The sequence below is a fragment of the Lutjanus erythropterus genome, chromosome 3 (genome assembly GCF_056507025.1).
Source record: "Lutjanus erythropterus isolate fLutEry1 chromosome 3, fLutEry1.hap2, whole genome shotgun sequence".
NCBI classification, from domain to species: Eukaryota; Metazoa; Chordata; class Actinopteri; order Lutjaniformes; family Lutjanidae; genus Lutjanus; species Lutjanus erythropterus.
Window position 1 is genome coordinate 18,815,479 of NC_139319.1, and position 20,749 is coordinate 18,836,227.

General features: G+C 37.2%; 1 protein-coding gene across 1 annotated transcript; it reads right to left on the bottom strand.

Moving 5' to 3' along the window:
* Nucleotides 1-3,923: 3,923 nt before the first annotated feature.
* acer2 (alkaline ceramidase 2) lies at nucleotides 3,924-20,590 on the bottom strand. The gene is made up of 6 exons (XM_084712870.1): nucleotides 20,168-20,590; nucleotides 19,652-19,766; nucleotides 15,579-15,720; nucleotides 14,447-14,584; nucleotides 6,136-6,273; nucleotides 3,924-4,640 (listed from the first exon to the last, which is right to left on the bottom strand). The coding sequence occupies exons 1-6, from the start codon at nucleotides 20,279-20,281 to the stop codon at nucleotides 4,454-4,456; spliced, it is 834 nt and encodes a 277-aa protein (XP_084568996.1). The 5' UTR covers nucleotides 20,282-20,590; the 3' UTR covers nucleotides 3,924-4,453.
* Between the last annotated feature and the right edge of the window lie 159 nt (nucleotides 20,591-20,749).

Sequence of the window (20,749 nt, forward strand, 5' to 3'; positions counted from 1 at the left end):
TCACTTTTCATAATGAAGCCTTGTTTGTAAATTGAAACTGACTTTAAAAATGGGCATTTTCAGATAAAAACTGAGTAAATTAAAAAAACAAAAACAATCTGCAATAATGAATTGTGAAAATAATCATAGTGATGAATGAATATGAATAAATAAATAAATCCACAATTTCACAGTTACATATGTAGTTATTTTATTTAATCTGCACAGATTAATATAATTTAAATAATGTTGCATTCATTTCTTTGATATATGGTTTACACTGGCATCAACTCATCTGCTCCTCTGGCACAACGCTCAGCAGTGGCTTATTATTCTTAATTGCATTTTTTCATTTATTTTTACTGAAGCTGTTATATAGATATGTTTCACACCTTGTAACTTTGTTAATTTATTTTAAAAAATATATAACATGTCCATCAGCAGAATGAACCCTAGAATAGATTAAAGTCAGAAGTGATTTCATGTTTGATTTTATATTTACGCATCTGTAGGTATCTACTTATTAAAGGTGGTTCTTTTATTTGTGGTGAAAGTGTATGTGTGGGGTGTATTTAGGTTATGTGAATACATCTGACAGGGTATTTCCCCTAAGTTATCTTCTCTTTTGTTCCTGTTTGCACTTCCTTGTTTTATTCTCTGTATTATTTTGTACATGTTACTCGTCATAATTTTCAGTGAAGCACATTGAGTTTACCTGTAAGTGTCCCACAGTTACACATAAAAGCTTCATGATCAGGTATCAAGAAGCAAGAGGCAAGAAGAAGAAATGTTTAAAGGCGTACAGGCCTCTAGATACACTGTCTCATTTGTTTAGTATAAGTCCAGACACACAGTCCGTTTCAAAAATCTGCTTTTTCGTTATAAAATCCAAAAGACACTGGTCAGTGACTGAGCTGTGGAGGACAGTAGTGGTTCTCTACTTTAATTCAATCACATTCTTTTGACTGTTGTTTTCTTTTAGCAAAAACTAGTTATGCGTTTCTGGATTCTGAGAGAAATACAGTAGATGTGGAAAAACTTTGCCCCCTGGTGGCAAAAAGTGTCACCTGCGTCATTGTGATTCTCAGTCCTGCATAAAGATATTAATATAATTAACTGTTAACAGACGCTTGAATCATTATCTTAAGTAAAAGTAACAATACTACAGGGTAAAAATACAAGTTAAAATCCTGTATTTGAAAAGTTCATAAGTATTACCTGCAAAAGAAACTAAGAATCAAAAGTAAAAGCACTCACAATGCAAAATGTCCAATTTCAAGTCAAAGTCCCTAAACATTGCCTGATGTTTTTTTTTTTAATGTTAAGACAATAATTCATATACAAAACTTATTGTCACTATCATGTGCACTAAAGTTAAAAGAAAAACATTCAGGATTCTTGTTAGTTGCCCCACCTGAGCCTCGTAACTGAGAACACCTCTGACGGCATGTAGGACCTTAATCTACAACAATGCATCATATTCACTGAGTTGATAATAAAAGTTGATTGAATATTAAATGTGAAAAATCAAAGTAAGCATGTTAAAATCACTAACTGCAGCAGTTAAACAAATATAATTGAGCAAAAAGCACAATATTTCCCTCTGAAACGTAGTGGAGTACAAGTATAAAGTAGCATAAATTTGATATACTTCAGTAAATTGAGTAAATGTACTTAGTTACTTTCCACCACTGACCATAAATAAGATTTCTGATGTATGCATAATGACAACATGATACTGTGTGCGAAATGTAAAATAAACACCAGTCATCATTTTGAGTATTGGTTTGGTTTATTGCATAAAATAAAATAAAGTACTAATCTATTACAAATATTTGTTTACAAAACAGGATAAATTATGAAAATAAATACCTCTGTGCAGTTTGTCTGTATTGTCAATGCAAGCAGAGAAAAACTGAGGTTTATATACACATGTAAGTCCATAAAAAAGACTTAACTCATTGTTATGAGAACATAATCATACCTTATGCTAAGACAGATATCACAAAACAGGCTGTCCTGTTTACACAAACTCATTTATCTAAGGGTGACTCACTGACTTAGAAACTATCCACCACCATGTATGATTCAATATGATTTGCAGCACAATATTAATTATTCTTGGGCACTACAAGAGCTTTGTTCACATTGTCAATACTGCCTGTAAAGTTTCTCCTGAAAATACAATTAAAAAAAAAAAACATAACAGTTTTTAACAATGTTTGGCAAATACAAAGGTAGTAATCGAGTAATCGTGCAATATCAAAAATCATTCACCCTTCAATTTTGGCTACACTTCTTTTAGAAAAATATAAATTGTTTTGGATTCACAAAGTCCTTCATTTTATCAAAAAAAAAAAAAAAAAAAAACTTCAGAATCTCACAAAAATATTTGTTTTTGCTTTGTAAATCACGATCCTTATTTGACCCTTCATGTGTACACAAGTTATTTTAGCAGTTTGAGTTCACAGAAGCCTCTGCAGGAGGACAGGAGTAGAATAATATTAGTCAAACAGCTTGAGGCAGTTTTCAAGAGCAACATTTAAAACAATGGTTTGTGGTGGAAAAAAAAAAAGCTTTGGTGCTCCTTGTCCTTTAGGGTTGGCGTTTAGCTTTGCAACATATTTCCCTTTTATAGTCTACATACAGAATTCTATTCATTTCTGTCAAAACACTGATAAATTAGATTAGACCAGAGGTAATAAAACCTAATCTGTCCCTCTACTTGACCTGCTACGACCTAAATCTCATTTCCATTTGTTATTTAACGCAATAATTACACTGCATTTCCCCTTTCAGAGCAAACAGTTTATCACACAGGGACACAACGCACCTTCTTTTGCCTTTGCAGTCCATTATCATGTCTGATTAAGGCTTTTTGCACAGTTTTTTGTTGATATTTAGCACAAAGTCTAAAACATTGAGCCTGGAATAAATAACCCTGAAGAGAACTTTGAGAGTTGTACATTGGTGTATATTAGAGCCATTAGGCAAAAAAAAAAAAAAACATACTGGGGGAGGTATTCCAAGATTAAAGTAGGAAATTTATAAGATAAAAACTTGGATATTCATGACTTCATGATTTCAGAGAATATTCAAGGTTGTTTTTCTAATAAATTTGATTTTTTTTTCTTGTAAAATTACCTATTTAATCTCAAAGAATATTCAAGTTCTTTCTCATAAATTTGTGATTTTTTCCCTCATACATTTACCCCTTTACTATCAGAAAATATTTGAGTTTTTTTTTAAACTTGTGAGGGTTTTTTTTCCCAACTTTCCTTCCGCAGCTCTATAACTTTTTGTTTTTAGCAAATGGCTGAAATGTCGTTGTTGAGTTGAGACATCTAGGTGAACAAAAAAGCTGTACAATAGCACACAAATACTTCAGTAAATAACTGCAATGATCATGTTCTGAAATGCTGCGCAGTATGTGCTGTATTTAGCCAAAGGCTTTGAGAACCATTCTTATTTGTGCAAAATAAGTAATTATTTCTTTGAATAATTGATCATGTTGCAAGACATTTTGATTTCACATTCAGTTTTTTTTTTCTTTTGGGTTTTGGCCAATATCTAAGGGTACCTATTCATTCAGAAATATATGAATGACAGTGGAAAGTAACTGCATATTATTACATTGTTAGTTAATAAATTTAATATGTACAGGAATATATTAAACACATTTCTCATATACTATCTTGAACAATCACAATGGCATGCTGGGAGTAAAACATAGCACACCCATGACAGAGAGAAGCCTATAGTGTTTCTGACACTTTGAATTAAAATGTCCGTCGGCAGGGAGGGCAGGTGTAACAGCGCATAAGGCTTTGTGTGAAATACCTTCTTGTAACACTTCTGTAACCTGTTATGAACCAGCTTGTTGATTCACTGAGCATAGTTAGATTGGCTAAGCAATATGATAGGAAGCTTTAATACTCAATGTGTTAATCACAGTTAATGGATCCAGTGCTTTATTGTTTCTAAACAGTTTCATAATGGCCAGACTGCACCTATGAGATGCTGTATTCATGTTTATAAAGGCAATATAATGCTTTATAATGAGGTTTTGTGAGTTACTATAAAATGTACAAAATCTTCTCTTTAAAGAAGCTTGAAATGCATAATTCTAATAATACTGTACTGACAGATCGCTTACGCAAAGCCTGAGAAGGTGTTTGAACACTGTAAAGGTTTCTTGGCTTTGATTCTGTGACTATTTTAAAGAGTCACCCTGTGTCGTGTCAGACTCACTTGTGACACCTTTTGTTCTTTTGACAGAGTTGCATAAATGCTGCTGTGTAGTGAAAACCAGACCAGGGACAGAGAAAGGAAACGGTAAATCCACATGGTTGGCCATTAAATGCATCAGCTACATCACCCGGTCACAGCCAGACTCTCGGACGCAGTTGTGCGTCTTGTTGCCGTTGCCGTTTGGATTCATTCTGGCGGGAGGGTTGAAGCGCGACCAGCAGACTTAAGTCACCTTGATAGTAGACTTCTTGTGGACGCAGAGCAGAGAGACGTAGGGCACGCCGATGAAGGCCCATTTCTCGTTGGGCCAGAACATGATGACGGGTCCTCGCTCCGGGGCCTCGGTCGCAACGTCAAAGTAGGCAAAGCAAACGCACCCCAAGTAGGAAGCCAGACAGATAAGGATGTGCCTGTAAGAGCAGGAGGAGTTAGAAACAATCAGCATGCCTGAGAAAGAGGTTACTAAATATATCCAAGTGTTTGCAGGTGCAGGATAGCAACAATGCAGCTGTAAAAGATTAACAATGTCTGTGGTGCTTTATTTGTCAGCAATTTGAGCCTTTAAAATCTAATTTTCTTAAAACATGTGAAACAGTCTCCCTGCATATTAAGAATATTTATTTTTTTATGCAAATTACCTTATTTCTGCATTTACTGATTATTAATCTAGGGCTGCAGCTAACGATTGTTTTCATATTCAATGCATTGATCGGTCGATTATTTTCTGGATTCATCGATCGATAGTTGTTTGCCTATAAAATGTCCGAAAATGGTGAAAAATGTCAATCAGTGCAAAGTCCAGGATGACATCCTCAAATGTCTTAAAAAACAGCAACAAAAACAAAGCAGATAATAATCCCATTTAAGAAGCCAGAAGCAGAGAATTTAGATTTTTTTTCTTAAAAAATTAGTCAAACCGATTAATCGTTTATCAAAATAGTCTGTGATTAATTCAATAATCGGTTAATAATCTAATATTAGATTAATCATTGCAACTCTATTATTATCTTAGCACATTGCACATATTCTTTGAACTTGAAACCAGTGATTCTGAAACTTTTGGCATGAAGCCCCTCAATATCAAAAAACAAAGTTCATACCTCACATCCTCCAATTTTCTGATCAATCATTAACAGTGATAGGAGAAGCAACTGATAAAAAAAAGATCCACAATGAATTTTAGTGGAATAAAAATCAGCACAACAGCATCAGGAAACTTGTTTATTTGTTTTTTCTGCATAAATCAAATTAATTCAACTTAGTCTCACTCAATCTTTTTCCCTTGATCACCCAAGCCTCACCTGCAGTGGCTCCAAAAACCACCAGGGGGCCCCGTTCCACAGCTTGAGAACCACTGCATTAAGTTGTGAACTTTGCACATCCCATGGTCAAGATTTAGCAATTTCCATGCTTTTCATTTTCAACAATGTGTAGCTCTATTGATTTAAAAAAACATATATTTTACATATATAGAAACATATTTTCACATAGCTTTCACATTTTTCTTTCTATTTTATTTTCTACTTTATATTTATGATTCTTGACTTTTGTAGAACTTGTTTTTTATTTTTCCTTTTCTCTTGCTATATTTATTATTATGCACCGGAGTCCTTTTATGTGAAAACGTATGTGATTCCAGTGCAGCAATCTTCATTATTCTTTTATATTTCAGGAAAATAATTTCAGGAAAAATCTTGAAACAATCTGGAATTGTCTCTGCACTGGCAGATTTTTTCCACCTATTTTGAAAAACTAAGATTAAAATACATTTATGACTTCATTATGAACAGAAAGAACTTGATAAAATGTAGATTTTTTGTAGTGTTTAAGTTTTAATAAAAAAATAACTTCACTGTAGTGTCCATAATTTGTCCTTATAACCGTAATGATAGTGTTTGAACTTACCAAGCACAGTGTAAATAGGGAAAGTTGACAGATGACCACATCTCACAGAATATCCTGTCACTGATCCAGCAGAGCAGAGCCAGAGCCCACCAGATCCCTGAGACCAGGCCCAACTTGAACACACGTGGGTTTTCACACCTGCAGAAAACCGAGCAACAGATCACTGACAAATGTGTACAACCGTGAAAACACACATGGACACACTGTAATTTACAGATAAACCTATAAGGTTGTTCATTCTTAAATATTACTGTTATTATCATCCAACATACAGCACACTGTTTTTGTGTATTTACATTTGATTTCATTAAATGTGCTTAGATTTGTGTATGCAGACTTTAATGTGTATGATCTGTCTTTGCAAACACAAACTGTACATAAAACCAAAAAAACTCAAAGATAGAAGTAATTAATGCAGCAAAATTACATTTAACCTGAAATGTAAATATATACCTGCTTTGACCTGACTGTTTTGCCACTTTTTTTATTCATCTATTTATTTTTGGCCACTATTGGGCAGTAGAAACAAGGTGTGAACACAAAATTATCACCTGTTAAGCTGATATGGCAAACCAAACAGCTGCCTCTTTACACATTCAGCAGACAGTGAATATTATACGGAGTGTCAAATATTCAGTGTTCTTTAAGATCTGTTTTTGGTCTCCAGTGACTAATATCTGGTTCTTTAGCTGCTAAATGCGCCACTACTTTCACTAGCTAGTTTGTGACTTTATCTGCCTTGAAAGCAACTCAAACACTTCACATTCACCTTGTTATTTAATCTACTGTTACTCTAAAAATATTGACCGTGGTAGCTTTAATGTCTGTCATATTTTGTTAATGTGTCCTGAGTGTGTAGTTCAATAAAGATGGGCATCAAGAACCAATTCTAAACTGTAATGGGTTCTTGACCGGACAGTACTGAAATATGAATATGTACCTGGGCAAATGATAATGCTGAAAGTATTTATGCAACAATATGTAAACAGCTGACAGGGCAAAACATCAAAAGTGTGGGTGCACTTTACTAAATTTAATTAAAATGCAGCTAAATGCAATAACCCACGAAACAATTTAACTTTTTACTTCTGCAAAAAAGTAATAATAAATAACATTTAAATCTTTTCATGTAATTGTATTTTCATGTATTTTTGCACCAAATTATGGCAAACTCTAGTATCCATAAAAGTCAATTATTTTGCATCAGTATCGATATCGGTAAAATCCTAACGATATGAGAAGTTGTACTGTCCTATAGAATACAACATTAAGACATAATACATTCAAACAACATATACAAACGTAAAACATGGGATGTCCTCAACCAGCTGATATAAGTGGATGGTCCATTTCAATGTACTGTACACTGGGCTTTGTGTTCAGTTCTGCTGGTGTACAGATCTCCCAGGTAGTCACAAGGTTTTCTAATAATTTGACTGTTTTTTCATTATTAAATCTAAATAAAATACTTCTATGCGGCACAGTTAAGACCTCTAGTGCATCTCAGATTATGAAGTGAGATGGAAGGAGGAAGAAAATTCAGGGCTGAAAAATTCCCCTTTTGGTAGGAAACAAAGACCATAAAACATATAATGAGTCCAACAACAACATTTACACTAGAAATCTGGGATAAAACAGGAAGTAAAACTCTAGAGGGAAAGAAGAGTTTTCCAATCCAGCCAGGGTGCTTTTATATAACTGAGATGTCCATACCAGGATGTTAAATTGTAGGTTAGCACATTTATCTTTAGAAAAGGGGATTGTCTTCTCTTTCTTTTTGGGAGCTGACAGAACTGTGACCCAAAGTATTCTGGTCTACTTCTCAGCCCAAATATCTCCTGCTGGACAGTCCACTGACCTACAGAGACACGTGCTAATCCAGGGTGCTCCTGATAAACTATTCTTAGCCGCGTCCTCCTTAGAAAGACAAATCACAGCCGTGCTGCTGGCTGAGGCCAACGCTGAGCGCCAAAACAAAGACAGGGGCAAGGAAGCCTGACTAAACCGAGACGACGACAGAACTTAGTCACTGTGACAGTTTGTCACCTTCCCTTAAGACACAGCATTTGATGAAGTCATGCCAGTTTGCAGGGACTTAATTTGGGCTACCATTGTTTCAAGGAGACAGGAATGTTGGGATGAAACAAACTGTTTCCAGAAAGCACAGCAACACAACAACAATTTGGATAAACAACAAGCATCATCCAGCTGCAGAGGTCATGGAGACTTTAAGTGCTGCCATGACGACTGTAACAGTGGAAAAAGAAGGAAAGACATTTTGCCATTTATGTCCTGTTTGCAGTAGCCACTGTCACTGTCTGTGGAAAATACAGGAGATGGTTCACCCCATAGAGTTGGCATTGTAAACGTATTAACCAGCAATTGCTCACCTTAATTCCTGGCCAGCTGGTGACCATGTGTCCAACATTCACTCTCCTTTTAGCTCTGTTTTGGTCTCCACCATCTCCTGAAGGAAATATCTGTCTCTTTAGCTTGCTGGGTGCTCCGCTGTGTTTAGCAGCCAGTTGCTAACTTTGTCTGTCCCCTGTTTGGTGCTGGGATGGTAGCATACAGTGGGTTTATCAGAGCATTCTTGCTTCAAACAGCAGGCTACAAAACCATCTGGGAAGTCATCCAGAAACTGTCACAAAATACTTGGCAGGTGAGGAGATGAACCATCTATCACTGAACAATGAAGTAGTCAAACTCTTGCCAAGCAAGTCGGGAAGAGAGTGACAAGATCTTTTCCATATAGATAAAGCTTCAGTGCCGTTCTTTGCTCTTCTTTCAATGAAGAAATACATCTACGCTGACCTCTTTAGAAGCCGCCATTGTTTTCACTATCACACCTAGACCACCCCTGTAGCTGCCAGAGTAATTCTTCATTGCTCTCTGGCTGGACCAAACACTGCGGTTCTTACACAAGGGCAAGTTTGATTCTCACAATTTTACGAAATCACGAATGCAGCTTCCTTGCAAGGTAAGCAACAGATGAAAAGAAGGCTGATGAGAGTGGAGTCGTCGCCCAAACAATGAGCTAAAAGAAACTAAACTATCCCACTACAGTATTTGTGTTGATTGTGTTTATTATTATTATTACTACAAATGTTTTCAACAATGTTTCATCTGGTCACTTAACGTGACATAATTTTTACATATTACCCCGTCTGTGAACATAATTTCTGCCTGACTCAAGTCACACAGATTTTCATTGCCAATGGTTGTTGCTTAAACAACAGCTCCTGAAATAAGATTGTGTTACCTCTTCTTTCAAAAGTTACGCTGTCTCACTTAAATTGAGGTATGCCAATTAATGAACAAAGCTGGAAAACTGTCATTAAGTTACATAATTGGTCCAGAGAGGGAACGGCTACTCATTGGCAACAGGAAGCACAAAAATAGATGGCCAGCGATGTTCTTCCCACAGGGAAATAGGCCGTTATATTGTCATCAATATCGTATTATATTGTGTTTCGATCCATTATAGTCACCTGCGAGAAAACCCTGACTGTGCATCAGGTACAGTACCAAGTAGGTTCAGTAAGTGTCCTCTTTATATTATACATACAGTACAACCGCCATATGTCGGCCAGCACCCCTTCCTGCGAGCAAACATGCACTGACAAACCCATAACCACACAGCCGCATATCTGGGATACTGTGCCTATCAGCTCAAACAGAAGCACGTACGGTAAGAAACACAACACGAGAACGGGACTTCTCCTTAGAGATGGAGCCTGATGGAGAGTTTGACAGTTTGAGGCAAAGATAAGTGGAGGAAAGGACAGTCTGTCTATCTGGGGTGAGGTCCTGTGCTGCTGAGAAGCTTCTCTCACTTAAGGGAACAGGAAGGAAGACGCTCCACTGCATCACGGCCAGATATTTACCAAACAAAGCACTGGTGATAAGTCCTCTTGCTCTGGTTTAATGGTATAAAGGTGTAGCTTACATAAAAATTGTCAATACAACAATGTCAACCTGGATTAGTTATTAACAGCATCGTACAGCGATGTTGAAATTTTTAAAGTTGAAAAGATGAGCTAGTTTTGATCATATACAGAGAGATGAGAAATTATAATAATCAGATCATTCATGCTGAAATTATAATAATCAGCATCTCATTTAATCTTTTACAAGCTGAATCTTATTTTCATGGTTCAGGGGACGTCTGGGGACATGGAGACGTAAGTCTGACAGGGCAGGAAACGAGACGTCAGGCAATCATACTGAATGTAAACAAGACAGATTATCTACACCACTTTACACTGAGGTAAAGTGAGTATACGTGCAGGAGCAGAGCAGGGGGCATAACGTCAAGCCCAAGATGATAAAGAAGAACCTGTTACTGAAAGAAGTGTGTGGACGTGTGGTCTGGATTTAGAAAATCCAGGAACAGAAAAACAGAAAACTGGAGGTGGAGATAACATTTCCAAATAAAGGAAGAAAAAACAATCAAATGTGATGAAGTCTGGTAGACTTTGGTTATCATAAACCATTTCTTAATTGAATTTACAGAACAATTACCATAATATTGTTGGTATCCATGTGCTCTAGAAAAATGGGTTTGCACACAGCTGTATGGTTGAGTTGAAGCAGGGAGTCGACCTGTAAACTTGAGTAATAATTGTGCCATTCGTCTTTGATTCCTTTGCCTTTTTGTGGGGCACTTTGCCTTTGTTGGATAGGACACAGTTTAGAAAATGGTGAAGAAAAACCCCGGTTGGTATCGAACCAGGCGCATGGCAGTCTATGGTATGCATCTTAAGGGCTCTTTCACAACTACCTCGTCTGGTCCAGACTTTTGGACCTTTTAGGTTTGATCAAAACCAAAACTGCAGGTGTGAAACGGGCGCAGTCTAAAACGAACAGCCGAATCATGGTCTGACCAAAAGAAGTTGGTTCTACACCATTATAAAGAGTAAGCTGGAAAAAAACTATATTACGACACTTTTCAAGTATTAAAAGGATGAGACGGAGGAATTTAATTAAACTGCAACACGCTGACTCCAATGAACAAACCATTCAATTGCAAGCATAGAGAGACGCAGCTCATGTAGGCGATGACGACAGGATGTAGATGCATCATGTCTTTACTGCACTCGCATAATAGCAGTGTGAAACCAAGACTAACCAGCTCAAATGTTTACAATGTAAAAGAAATGTGAAACTTAGTTCAGACTTTCAGGTGTGAAAAAGCCCTTAACCACAAGGTTACCGAACACCCATATTTTGACTTAAAAATAAGTTTTATTTCCAAATCTGTTCAAATTTCTTATCTGAAAGCTTGTACCTCCTGACCAGTCTGACTTGTTTTTAGAAATGTCACAATGTTTTAAAGATCGCAGCAATTAACTTGATGAATACAGTTATTACAAACAGGAAACAGTGTCAAAAAGTGAAGGTATGTGTAGAAATTTGCGTGTGTAAATGTGTATGTAAGGATATGCAGTGTTTCCCCTTATTATCTTTTTATGAGTGTTTTTAGAAATTTGTTTGTACTTTGGGGTTACTTCTTTTTTAAGTTCTGGTTTGAAGAGCCATGCGAGACAGCGAAGAGTTAAATAATGAGCTGGACTTAAGTCAAGGACCACATCTGTTGTTTCAATTTAAGTTTTAAATAATAAATAGCTGGTATAATACAGTGCATGAATGATATCCTCCCATCAGTTTTGCAATGTGAGAATGAACTTTACTCTCACACGCACAAACTCTTTTTTTAGACATCATCACATTTGCTTGCTTTGTATCATACCTGTCCTCCCCAATGAATAACTCTGCATTACAGCACAAATATGACTGATATTATTGCTTCAACACTTTCCGTTAATAATAATACGTGTAATAGATATAGGACAAGTTGTTTTTGTCCAGCTGGAAGTGACTTGAATGGGGGCCAACAAGCATACTGTACAGAAAAGAGCAAACAACCAGAAAACAGTCTGAGGGCAAGAGTCCATGAACCAGGGCCACAGGAATTCTCTCCCACTTAGCAGAACAAAAACAAGCAGCCTCCATAGATGACTGGCACTTGCAGTAAAGTCAAGAATTACTAACAGGTTGAACAATAGGTGACTGAAGGTTAAAAGACTGCCGGTGGTGAGTTATAAGGAATGTGGGAAACGGAAACAATGGAGCAGCTCCACATTACTGTGACGGAAGAAACACACACACACACACACAAATGGCCTTGTTGTGTGTTTTCAGGAACATTCTTTCACATCAAAATGCCCTATAATTAACCAGGAACAGACAACATGTCATTAGACAATGTAAGCACAAAAGGCCAAAGGTGACATGTTAATGTACTGTAGACGACAGCGTCTACATCCTCACGCTGTTTTCCTTTTGTCACCTTGACAACTTAACATTACAGCAGCTGATTTTTAAATGACTAGGCCAGAGGTTTTCAAAGCCTCCCAAGGGAGGCCCCAAACATTTTCAGGGGAGGCTCAATGAATGGAAGTGAAAAATATTACATCAGTTATCAAAAAGAGATCATACTGAATAACCTAAATGCGTGTGATTTGGCTTAAGAGATAGTTCAGTTACCGTACTTTTTATTTCCAATGAGTAATTATCTGATAAATGCCTTTGAACAGACCTTTTTTATGTATCTGATGTAGCCTGAAGTTATGTCAAACAATAGTATGAGGCTATCGTTTGTGCACATGCACACCGTCTGAACTGGTTGTCTCTAAAAAAAAAACAACTGAAAAAACAGTCATAAAATGCCTCCATACTGCTTGTCTGGCATAATCCAAGTCTCCTCATGCCGTTTGCACATTGTCACAACACACACACACAGTTCAGATGGTGTACATGTGAATGTGGCTCCAAGCTAAGGATCTGTAGTGAAGATTTAGGCTAAAAACATGGTGTAAATAATATTTTTTTTTTTAGTCAACTTGGCATGCTGGGGCTTTAGGAGACTTAGATTACAGCAGATGAGCAGTATGGAGGCATTTTATGTTTTTCTTCTGTTTTTGGTTTTTAAGTTTGAAAACTGTCCACGATCACTTTCACTGTTTGGAAGATTCTGCAACACTGTTTTCCTGTGAAACTCCAGCCGTGTTTTGTGGACTAAAAAACTAAACCCAACCTCCAATAGTGGAATTAGATTTAGTACATCACTAATTTGAGACTAGCAGGTAGTATGAGCATAGAGGCTCATCCTTTATCACAGTGTCTGTGTTTCCGAGGCAAAGACTCAAGGATCTATCGTACCTAATTATTTCTGGCCAAATTTTTGGCTATAGGTGTAGTGCAGCCAAAGCGCAACAGAATGACATTCCAATATATTTTTCTCCAAGTGAGGAAAAAAAAAATATTTGCACACACAAACCATTTTTAAGCACTTTTAGATCAGACCATCACTAGAGCATACTGTTCCCGATCGCACAGAGTGCAGTTTTTTGTAGTGAGAGGCGTCTTTTTCCAGCTGTTTTCTGCAGACTTGCAGTCACAGCAGAAAAAGAGAAAAAGAAAGCGAGAGAGAAAGAGAGCACTCGCGTGGATGACTGCTAAGTAATATTGTCAGCACGATGAGACCGCTGATTGTGTGGTCAGTTATGGTTGACTGATGTATGTAAACTTACCACCATAGTAACCATGGTTAAATGACCTAAAATAATTCACTATTTAAGCGTCCGACTGCATGCACGTGCCTGTCATAGGTGCTCTCTGGTATTTACAGAAACAGCACTACACCTCTGCTTGCAATCCCACAGTCTTCACCAGGTTCCACAGCTAAGTTAAGTGAACCTTGAGTTTTGAACTTTAATCATACTTGTAGTTATAAAGCATTTGAGAGGGACTTTATGCACAAACTGCAAAGGATTTCCAAATAGTGGCGTGACCCACTTATCTTGAATAAACTGTGCTGCTTGCACATGTGGAGAGTCAAACATCCCACATTCCCAAATCCTGATCCAGGACTGTCTCACTATGAATTACAGTAGAGAAGGAACATAATGTGGGTACACAAAAACATTAAAAAGACAATTTACTCAGACTGAGAATTTTTTTTTTCATTTAAGTCAATACAAACAAGCCCAAACCACAGATGATGCAGGATTTATTCCTCTGTCACTAAAACTTGACAAAGAAATCCTGTTCCATCCCTGATTTTATATGTTTGTATTGACTGCTGTGGAAGAGAAAATTGTATTTTCTTGTTATTTTGTACCTCTTTGACATATTTCTTTCCCTTTATAAGATACATAAATATATAGTATGATGGTTCTCAATCAGGGCTGCATGTTCACCTGTCACTCACCTGTACTGGTTTTTAAAAAAAAACTTTTTTACTAACCTTTTAAGCTCAGTAATGAGCAGCGCGGTGCAGGGGATCCCCAGGGTCATCAGTGACAACGAGTTGACGACAGGTTTAACAAAGGCCAGCCCAGTGGTGATCCCTGACAAGATGCCTATGACCACTTTGAACCTTGACCTAAATAATAAATAATAAAATATAATTCAGTACAGCGTTGTGAAACTCAGAAGAATCTCGGCTCTTTGCTTCATGCAGACAAAAGCACTGTAACCCACTAAGAGTCAGATAATAAACAAGGGGAGTATCTGAAGTGACAGGCTGAAGTGAAACAGCAGCCATGACGGCTCTGTGTGACAATGGAAGGAGAAGTCAAGACATGTGATGCAGCTTTTACTGGTGTCAGCTCTCTCAGACAGGCCTATTATTAAACAGAGAGTCATAGCAGTGGGCACATCATATGACACAACAGTGGCCAACACTGAGCTCCACACATGAAGCTGCTCAACATTAACACTGTGTGTATACAGGAAATACTAGATACAGCTGACTGTTGCCTAAATTCAGAGATATGTTCTCCTTTGAAGGCATGTAAATTAGCTGCTGAGGCGATAAACAGGGTGAAATCCTGCATACACGCACTAACACTAACATACTAACACATGGTTGGACCAATGTGTTATTCACCCACACACCAGTTTTAAGCTTCCGAGGCTGGGTTGCACCAACAAAGAGGAATTAAACCCAAGATTAGTTCTAATCAGTGTTTAGCAAAACCAGGTTTAAACAAAAAGTAAGTCCAAATGTAAATAAAAGAAATAAATTTGAGTGATGGGGAAAACCATTAACTTTCATCTGCTCTGTCTTCCTTAAAAAATGGTATATTGTTTACTAGGCAGCTAAAAAGTTAACAAAATGTTACTCTGCTAGCTAAATAAAGTGTATGTTTAAAGTTAATACACGAGCAACAGAAATAGAATTAATCAAAGTTTAGAGAAAAAAACTAAAACAAGGCTTAAAGAGAGATTTAAATTTACTTAAATCTAGTTTAAAAGTTTGATGCAACATAATTTAAAGTAAAACCATGACTTAATGGTTTCAGAAATTCATCCTTGTCGGTGCAATCCAGTGTTAAGTTAGTTATTCTGAGGCAGCGCTGCACTGGTCAACATACCGATCCCTCCTGAACATCCGGGGTAAGTATCTCTTAGGAAACCACATGGCAATGGCACACATGAGAACCCACAAGATGGCCAGCTCATCGAGCATCTGGCCGAGGAAGCTGAGGGTGGCATGAAAATACGTCGATCCAATGCCTGAAAGAGAAGAGACACAGAAACAGAAAAATGTGATGATTAGAGATTATAATGTTCATTTGAAAAGAAATGAAGTAAAGAAATAAAGAGAAAAGTTAAGACTGTCACTGTAAAGAAGAAAAAGTCCTAAAACAACCAGCTTGTAAGCATTCTTTATTTTATTCAACTAGGGTTAAAACATTTTCTTGAATTTATCAAATTTAAAATTACTATTCAGATCAATATCCAAAACTTATAATGTCATATACTGTGCATCACGTGTGTTTACAAGTTGTCTAGACAGCTGGTGGATTCAAATCCTCAGTGTTTTTTCATTGCTAGGAGACAAATATCCCCAAATATTTGTTTAATCTACTGCTGCTTTCAGTCTATGGTAACATGCAGTTTTGAGTCCAGTAAATGTAATTTCAGTTTTCTTAACTTAAGTACATGAGTAAATCTAAATAGTAATGTTTTAAACTTATTAACCTAAGTTGACAAAACAAAACAGCCGTTAGTTGAGTTTAGTCAAAAAGGTTTTGCAGCTAGTTGTTGTACTTTTTAAAAGTTTTTTAACTTTTCACAACTTTTCTGTGTCAGGAGATAAAAACTTAAGTGGTCAAATCGGTGTATTTTGTCAAGTGTACACCTGATATGTTCCCGTTCACTTTTATCGAATGAGAAAAGTAAACAAACTGATGTAAAAATAATTAGAAAGTTGCAAATGTCACTTAACATAATTTCAAACAGACTACATGTGTAAAGAGGTGTGAAGGGCCTGGCTTCAGTGATGTGAGGGACAGGCCTGACCATCACTCATCTGTGATTTAACTCATTTTTGACGTAAAGACACACAATAGAATGAACTGATAAATTACAAACATTTGCACAGAAAGCAGTGTAACTGTGGGTTTTAAAATGCTGTGACAGGATGGATCACTTAGTGCCCGTTTGTTATCACGGTGCAACAGACCTTCTGTTATCAGCGTAATCTGTTTACATAAAAGCAGCGCAGCGGGAGATTCCTCCATTTAAACAAACTCCTTATCCGACAGGGACTGCTGCTCTCAGTCAGAAGTTAGAAATCCTGACAACCTGTCAACATCACCGGCAGTCAGAACAAAAACACATAACTTTGTGATTTGAAAGAGTCAACTTTTCCACCAAAACTGCCAAACATTAATCTAAGTTTCTAAAATGTTAATATTAGTTGATTTTCTCAGTCTTCTATGATAGTAAACTAAATGTTTTGGGTGTTTTGGACCATTAGTTGGATAAAAAGAGACATTTTAAGATGCATGAGCCACTTTGAAGACACTACAAGACGTCTGATTATGATTCATCCTGTGGAAGAAATATTACTTGCACATCTGTATTTGCACTATTTGTTCTACTTGCACTATAATTATTCAATCCAGGTATTATTGTCATTACAGTTCTTGTTCTTTACCTGTGCCTTGTTATCTTAAAAGTTTTTGTTTTATTTGGTTCTTCATCTGTGCCTTGCTATTGACCCCCCCACCCCCACCCCTTGCTTTACTTGCACATATTTCAATTCGTAATGCTGCAGGGCTCAACAATAAGGGTTACCATGTCAGGCAAGTAAATCTGGCAAAATGTAAAATAAAAGTAAGGACTTTAATGAAAAAGGGCAGAAGATGCTTTTTTTTGCCCCCAGCCTAAATATGGAGATTTCCTGCTTTTCTTTGTTTATTTTCACATTAAACTAAACTGAATATCTTTGGGTTTAAGACTGACCAAAAAAAACAAAACAAAACAAAACAAAACAAAACAAACTGATTAACTAGGTTTCTAATTTTTTTAAGAAAAAAAAAATTCTGGACCAGACCCAGCTGAGGCTAAAACTGAAGAGAAGCAGCTTAAGGTTGTTTTCATATGAGAATCTATAGGTTTGTTTTCCTGCTCGGGTCAAAGGTCGTCCCAACTGCAGAGACAGAGGAAGAGACATGAAACCATGTAACCTCTTGTCTGCTGTGTTTTCAAGGTTAACAGCCTCTAGATTCCCAAAAATGGATGCAGTCTGAGCTCCTGCACTGCATACTTTACATACAAAAATCAAGAAAATGTATGAAGGAAAAGGGAGGCTGTTTTTTTTTTCCCTTTCAAGTTTGATCCCTGGTTTAGAAGGCAGATGTTACAAGGGAGTTGAATAGGAGACATGGGACTAGTCTGGCATGAAAAGACTAAATTAACACAAAGTTACACAGTGGAAAATGAAAATAAATGACCTATTTTACATCTCTGACCCATTGTTCACATTCTCATGGCTCAGCCGGTTACATGCAAATCGTACAGTTGTCGTCCATCAGGCATTAAGGTCACCTGTCAGGAACAGAGGGAGCTCTGTCAGGTTATCTTTGCTGACTCTGCAGGCAGAGTGTTTTCATAACAGCAGTATGGGAACAAGGCCCCGTAATCTCCTCACAACTGTCATTTACATACAGTGGAGCTATTTAAGACTGAAACACTGTGTCAAATCGAATGAAACACGGCCAATAGACTTATTCATCCCACCCATGAATAAGGCCAGTCATAAAATGATTCTGAGGAACCTAAAGCTATAAGTGAGGACAGTGACAGAGGCCACAGCTGAGGAAACACACGTCCGAACAGTCTGAACAGAGCTGCTGTTGTTACACTTCAACAACGTCGGCTGTCGAGTGTGAGCACTTACATGTAACTTATATACTCACAAGGATTGTGTATGTTAGGAGGGCAGCAATTGTCTTTTCTTTTGATTGGTGATTAATCTAAGTTTACTGAGTTTACAATCACAGAAGACTAGGAAAATCAGCAAATATTCACATATGAGAAGCTGGAACCTGTGACTTTTTTTGCTTTTAAAATAATGACTTAAACAATTTAGCGATTATCACCAAGTTTCTGTTGCATAAATGGATCAAGAGTCTTTTGATTTTTGGAAAAGGCCATAATCAATATCCAGAGCCCCTGAAGACTGACAAGAAAGGGTGGAAAGAGAAGGAGGGGACATGCAGAAAAGGGCCACAGAGGACTCTTACTCCAAGTGAGATACCAGGCTGCCCATATTGTGATTATTCTGACAGATATTATGATTTCAATATGAATCAAGATTAGGTGAATCATAAGTTTTGCATTAGGATTTTCATTTGTCTGTACCAAACAAACATGTCATCTGCAGAACAAGATTTGTAAACCAGGGCATCTCTGCAGTTCTGCAGTACTAACCTGCTGTTCTGTTACACATTTAGCCTTTAACAAACAAAATGCAGGGTTCTGTGATTTAGATATTGCACTTGGCCATACTGCAATTTCAAAACTGTGCAGCCCTATTTAATATCATAGAAGACTAAGAATACCAGTCAAAACTCACATTAAATACTCAAAGTATATAGTTATATAAGAATTTTCTATATTTTATTGTTAATTTTCTATTTTCTATTTACGCTTCTTGACTTGCAGTGCCTGCTTTTATCTTTCCTTATATTTTTCTACTTACTATGTTGATTGTTATGCACCAAAATACCGAGGCACATTCCTCCTTCATTGTGTCAGCAGTAGTGTATTTTCTCTTAGATGAAAATGGCAGACCAAACTCTAATACGAACTGTTTATTTAAACACTATGACACAGCAAACATTGTTCATATTTTAACATTAAATTCACTGTAGGGCTGAAACTAACAATTATTTCCATTATTGGTAAATTTGGCGATTACTCTTTTAGTCTTTGTATCTTTAATTCACTATCACATTTAAAAAAAAACCCACATGTAATAATAGCCTAACACACAAAAAGTGTATATTCCATATATGAGTATTAGTTAAAATTATATGATATATTAGTTGAGAGAAGCTTAAGTGAAATAAAAGTTCCCTCACAAAGCAGAACAGAAGCATAAGGTCAGATTAAGAGGTCATAACACAGATATTGATGTCAGCAGCCAACTTACCGACCACCACCAGCAGAATCCATATGAGGTAAATCCCACTGTTGAAATGTGTTGCATATTGGCGGAACAAGCACATTAATATGGGCGGCAAAACAAAAAACAAAATGTTGCTGATCTGAAATGATAAACAAAGGAAAGCCATGAGCAAAATAATACACCACAGCTGAACTGATCGTGCAGATCAGTGACAACATGTGTCTGTCAGAAGTTGATCAGTGTGAAGGCCTCTCTGCTGGCCTTTCAACAAACTGTCAGCCAGTGCAAATGAAGAAAAGGAAAATCCGTAACCTGATGCTAACAAGTAAACATCGTGATGCTGAAGCTGAAAGCAGCCAAACTGTTTTAAACTCGGTGCAAGTTACAGCTAGCTACAGCTAACCTGAGAATAACAGAAAGCGGTGCAGTACGAAGAAAAACAAAGGCAGAGAAGCCGTGGTCTGGCTGTGACTGTAAACAAAACTGCAATTATGCAAAAACCAACAAAAAGCACGTTAGCTTCAAGTCCTGCACACCGACCGTGTTGTAGAATTCAGCGATGCTGGGGTAAATGAGGTAATTGCCTTCACACCAGTCCACCTCGGAGCTGCCAGCCTGCAACTGGTCCCAAAAAATCAGATTAACGTTACTCATGTCTGGACTAGTTCTGTCTGTCGGATGGACAGAGAGTGCAGAGCGGACGACACTGCGAAGATTAAAAAAAAAAAAAAAAAGGACAACACTCGAGGAAAAGTCTCCGTCTCTCGGCTCCTTTATCACACGCTAGATGTTAAAGTTAGAGACCTGACACGCACTGCCCGTCCAAGTGTGTGTTACAGTGCTTAAATCGTGGCTGAGCTGCATTTTAAAGCGTCTGTCCGTCCACAAAGCCCCCTGCCTGTCGTGACGCTCGGTACTGTGTGCGCACTGACAGCTGCTCGCTCTACAGTCAAAGAGTGCGCGACGGCCGCGGGAGGATTCGCTGATGACTACTTCCGGCTTCGGTGAAACGTAACAACAGCGGCCCTGCGTCCTCCTTAAAATCCTAAACAACTTCTTTTTTAAATTCTTTTTGCAAAAAGTTTTACAGGTTACAAATGCATCTTATTTCTGAGTAAGTAT

Bases quoted from the DNA above. Each gene is read 5' to 3' on its own strand.
- acer2 (XM_084712870.1), bottom strand. From the start codon at position 20,281: ATGAGTAACGTTAATCTGATTTTTTGGGACCAGTTGCAGGCTGGCAGC. The intron at 19,767-20,167 runs GTCGGTGTGCAG...TTATCATTTCAG, and splicing joins TCGCTGAATTCTACAACACG to ATCAGCAACATTTTGTTTTT. The intron at 4,641-6,135 runs GTAAGTTCAAAC...CTGCTCTTACAG, and splicing joins CCCTATTTACACTGTGCTTG to GCACATCCTTATCTGTCTGG.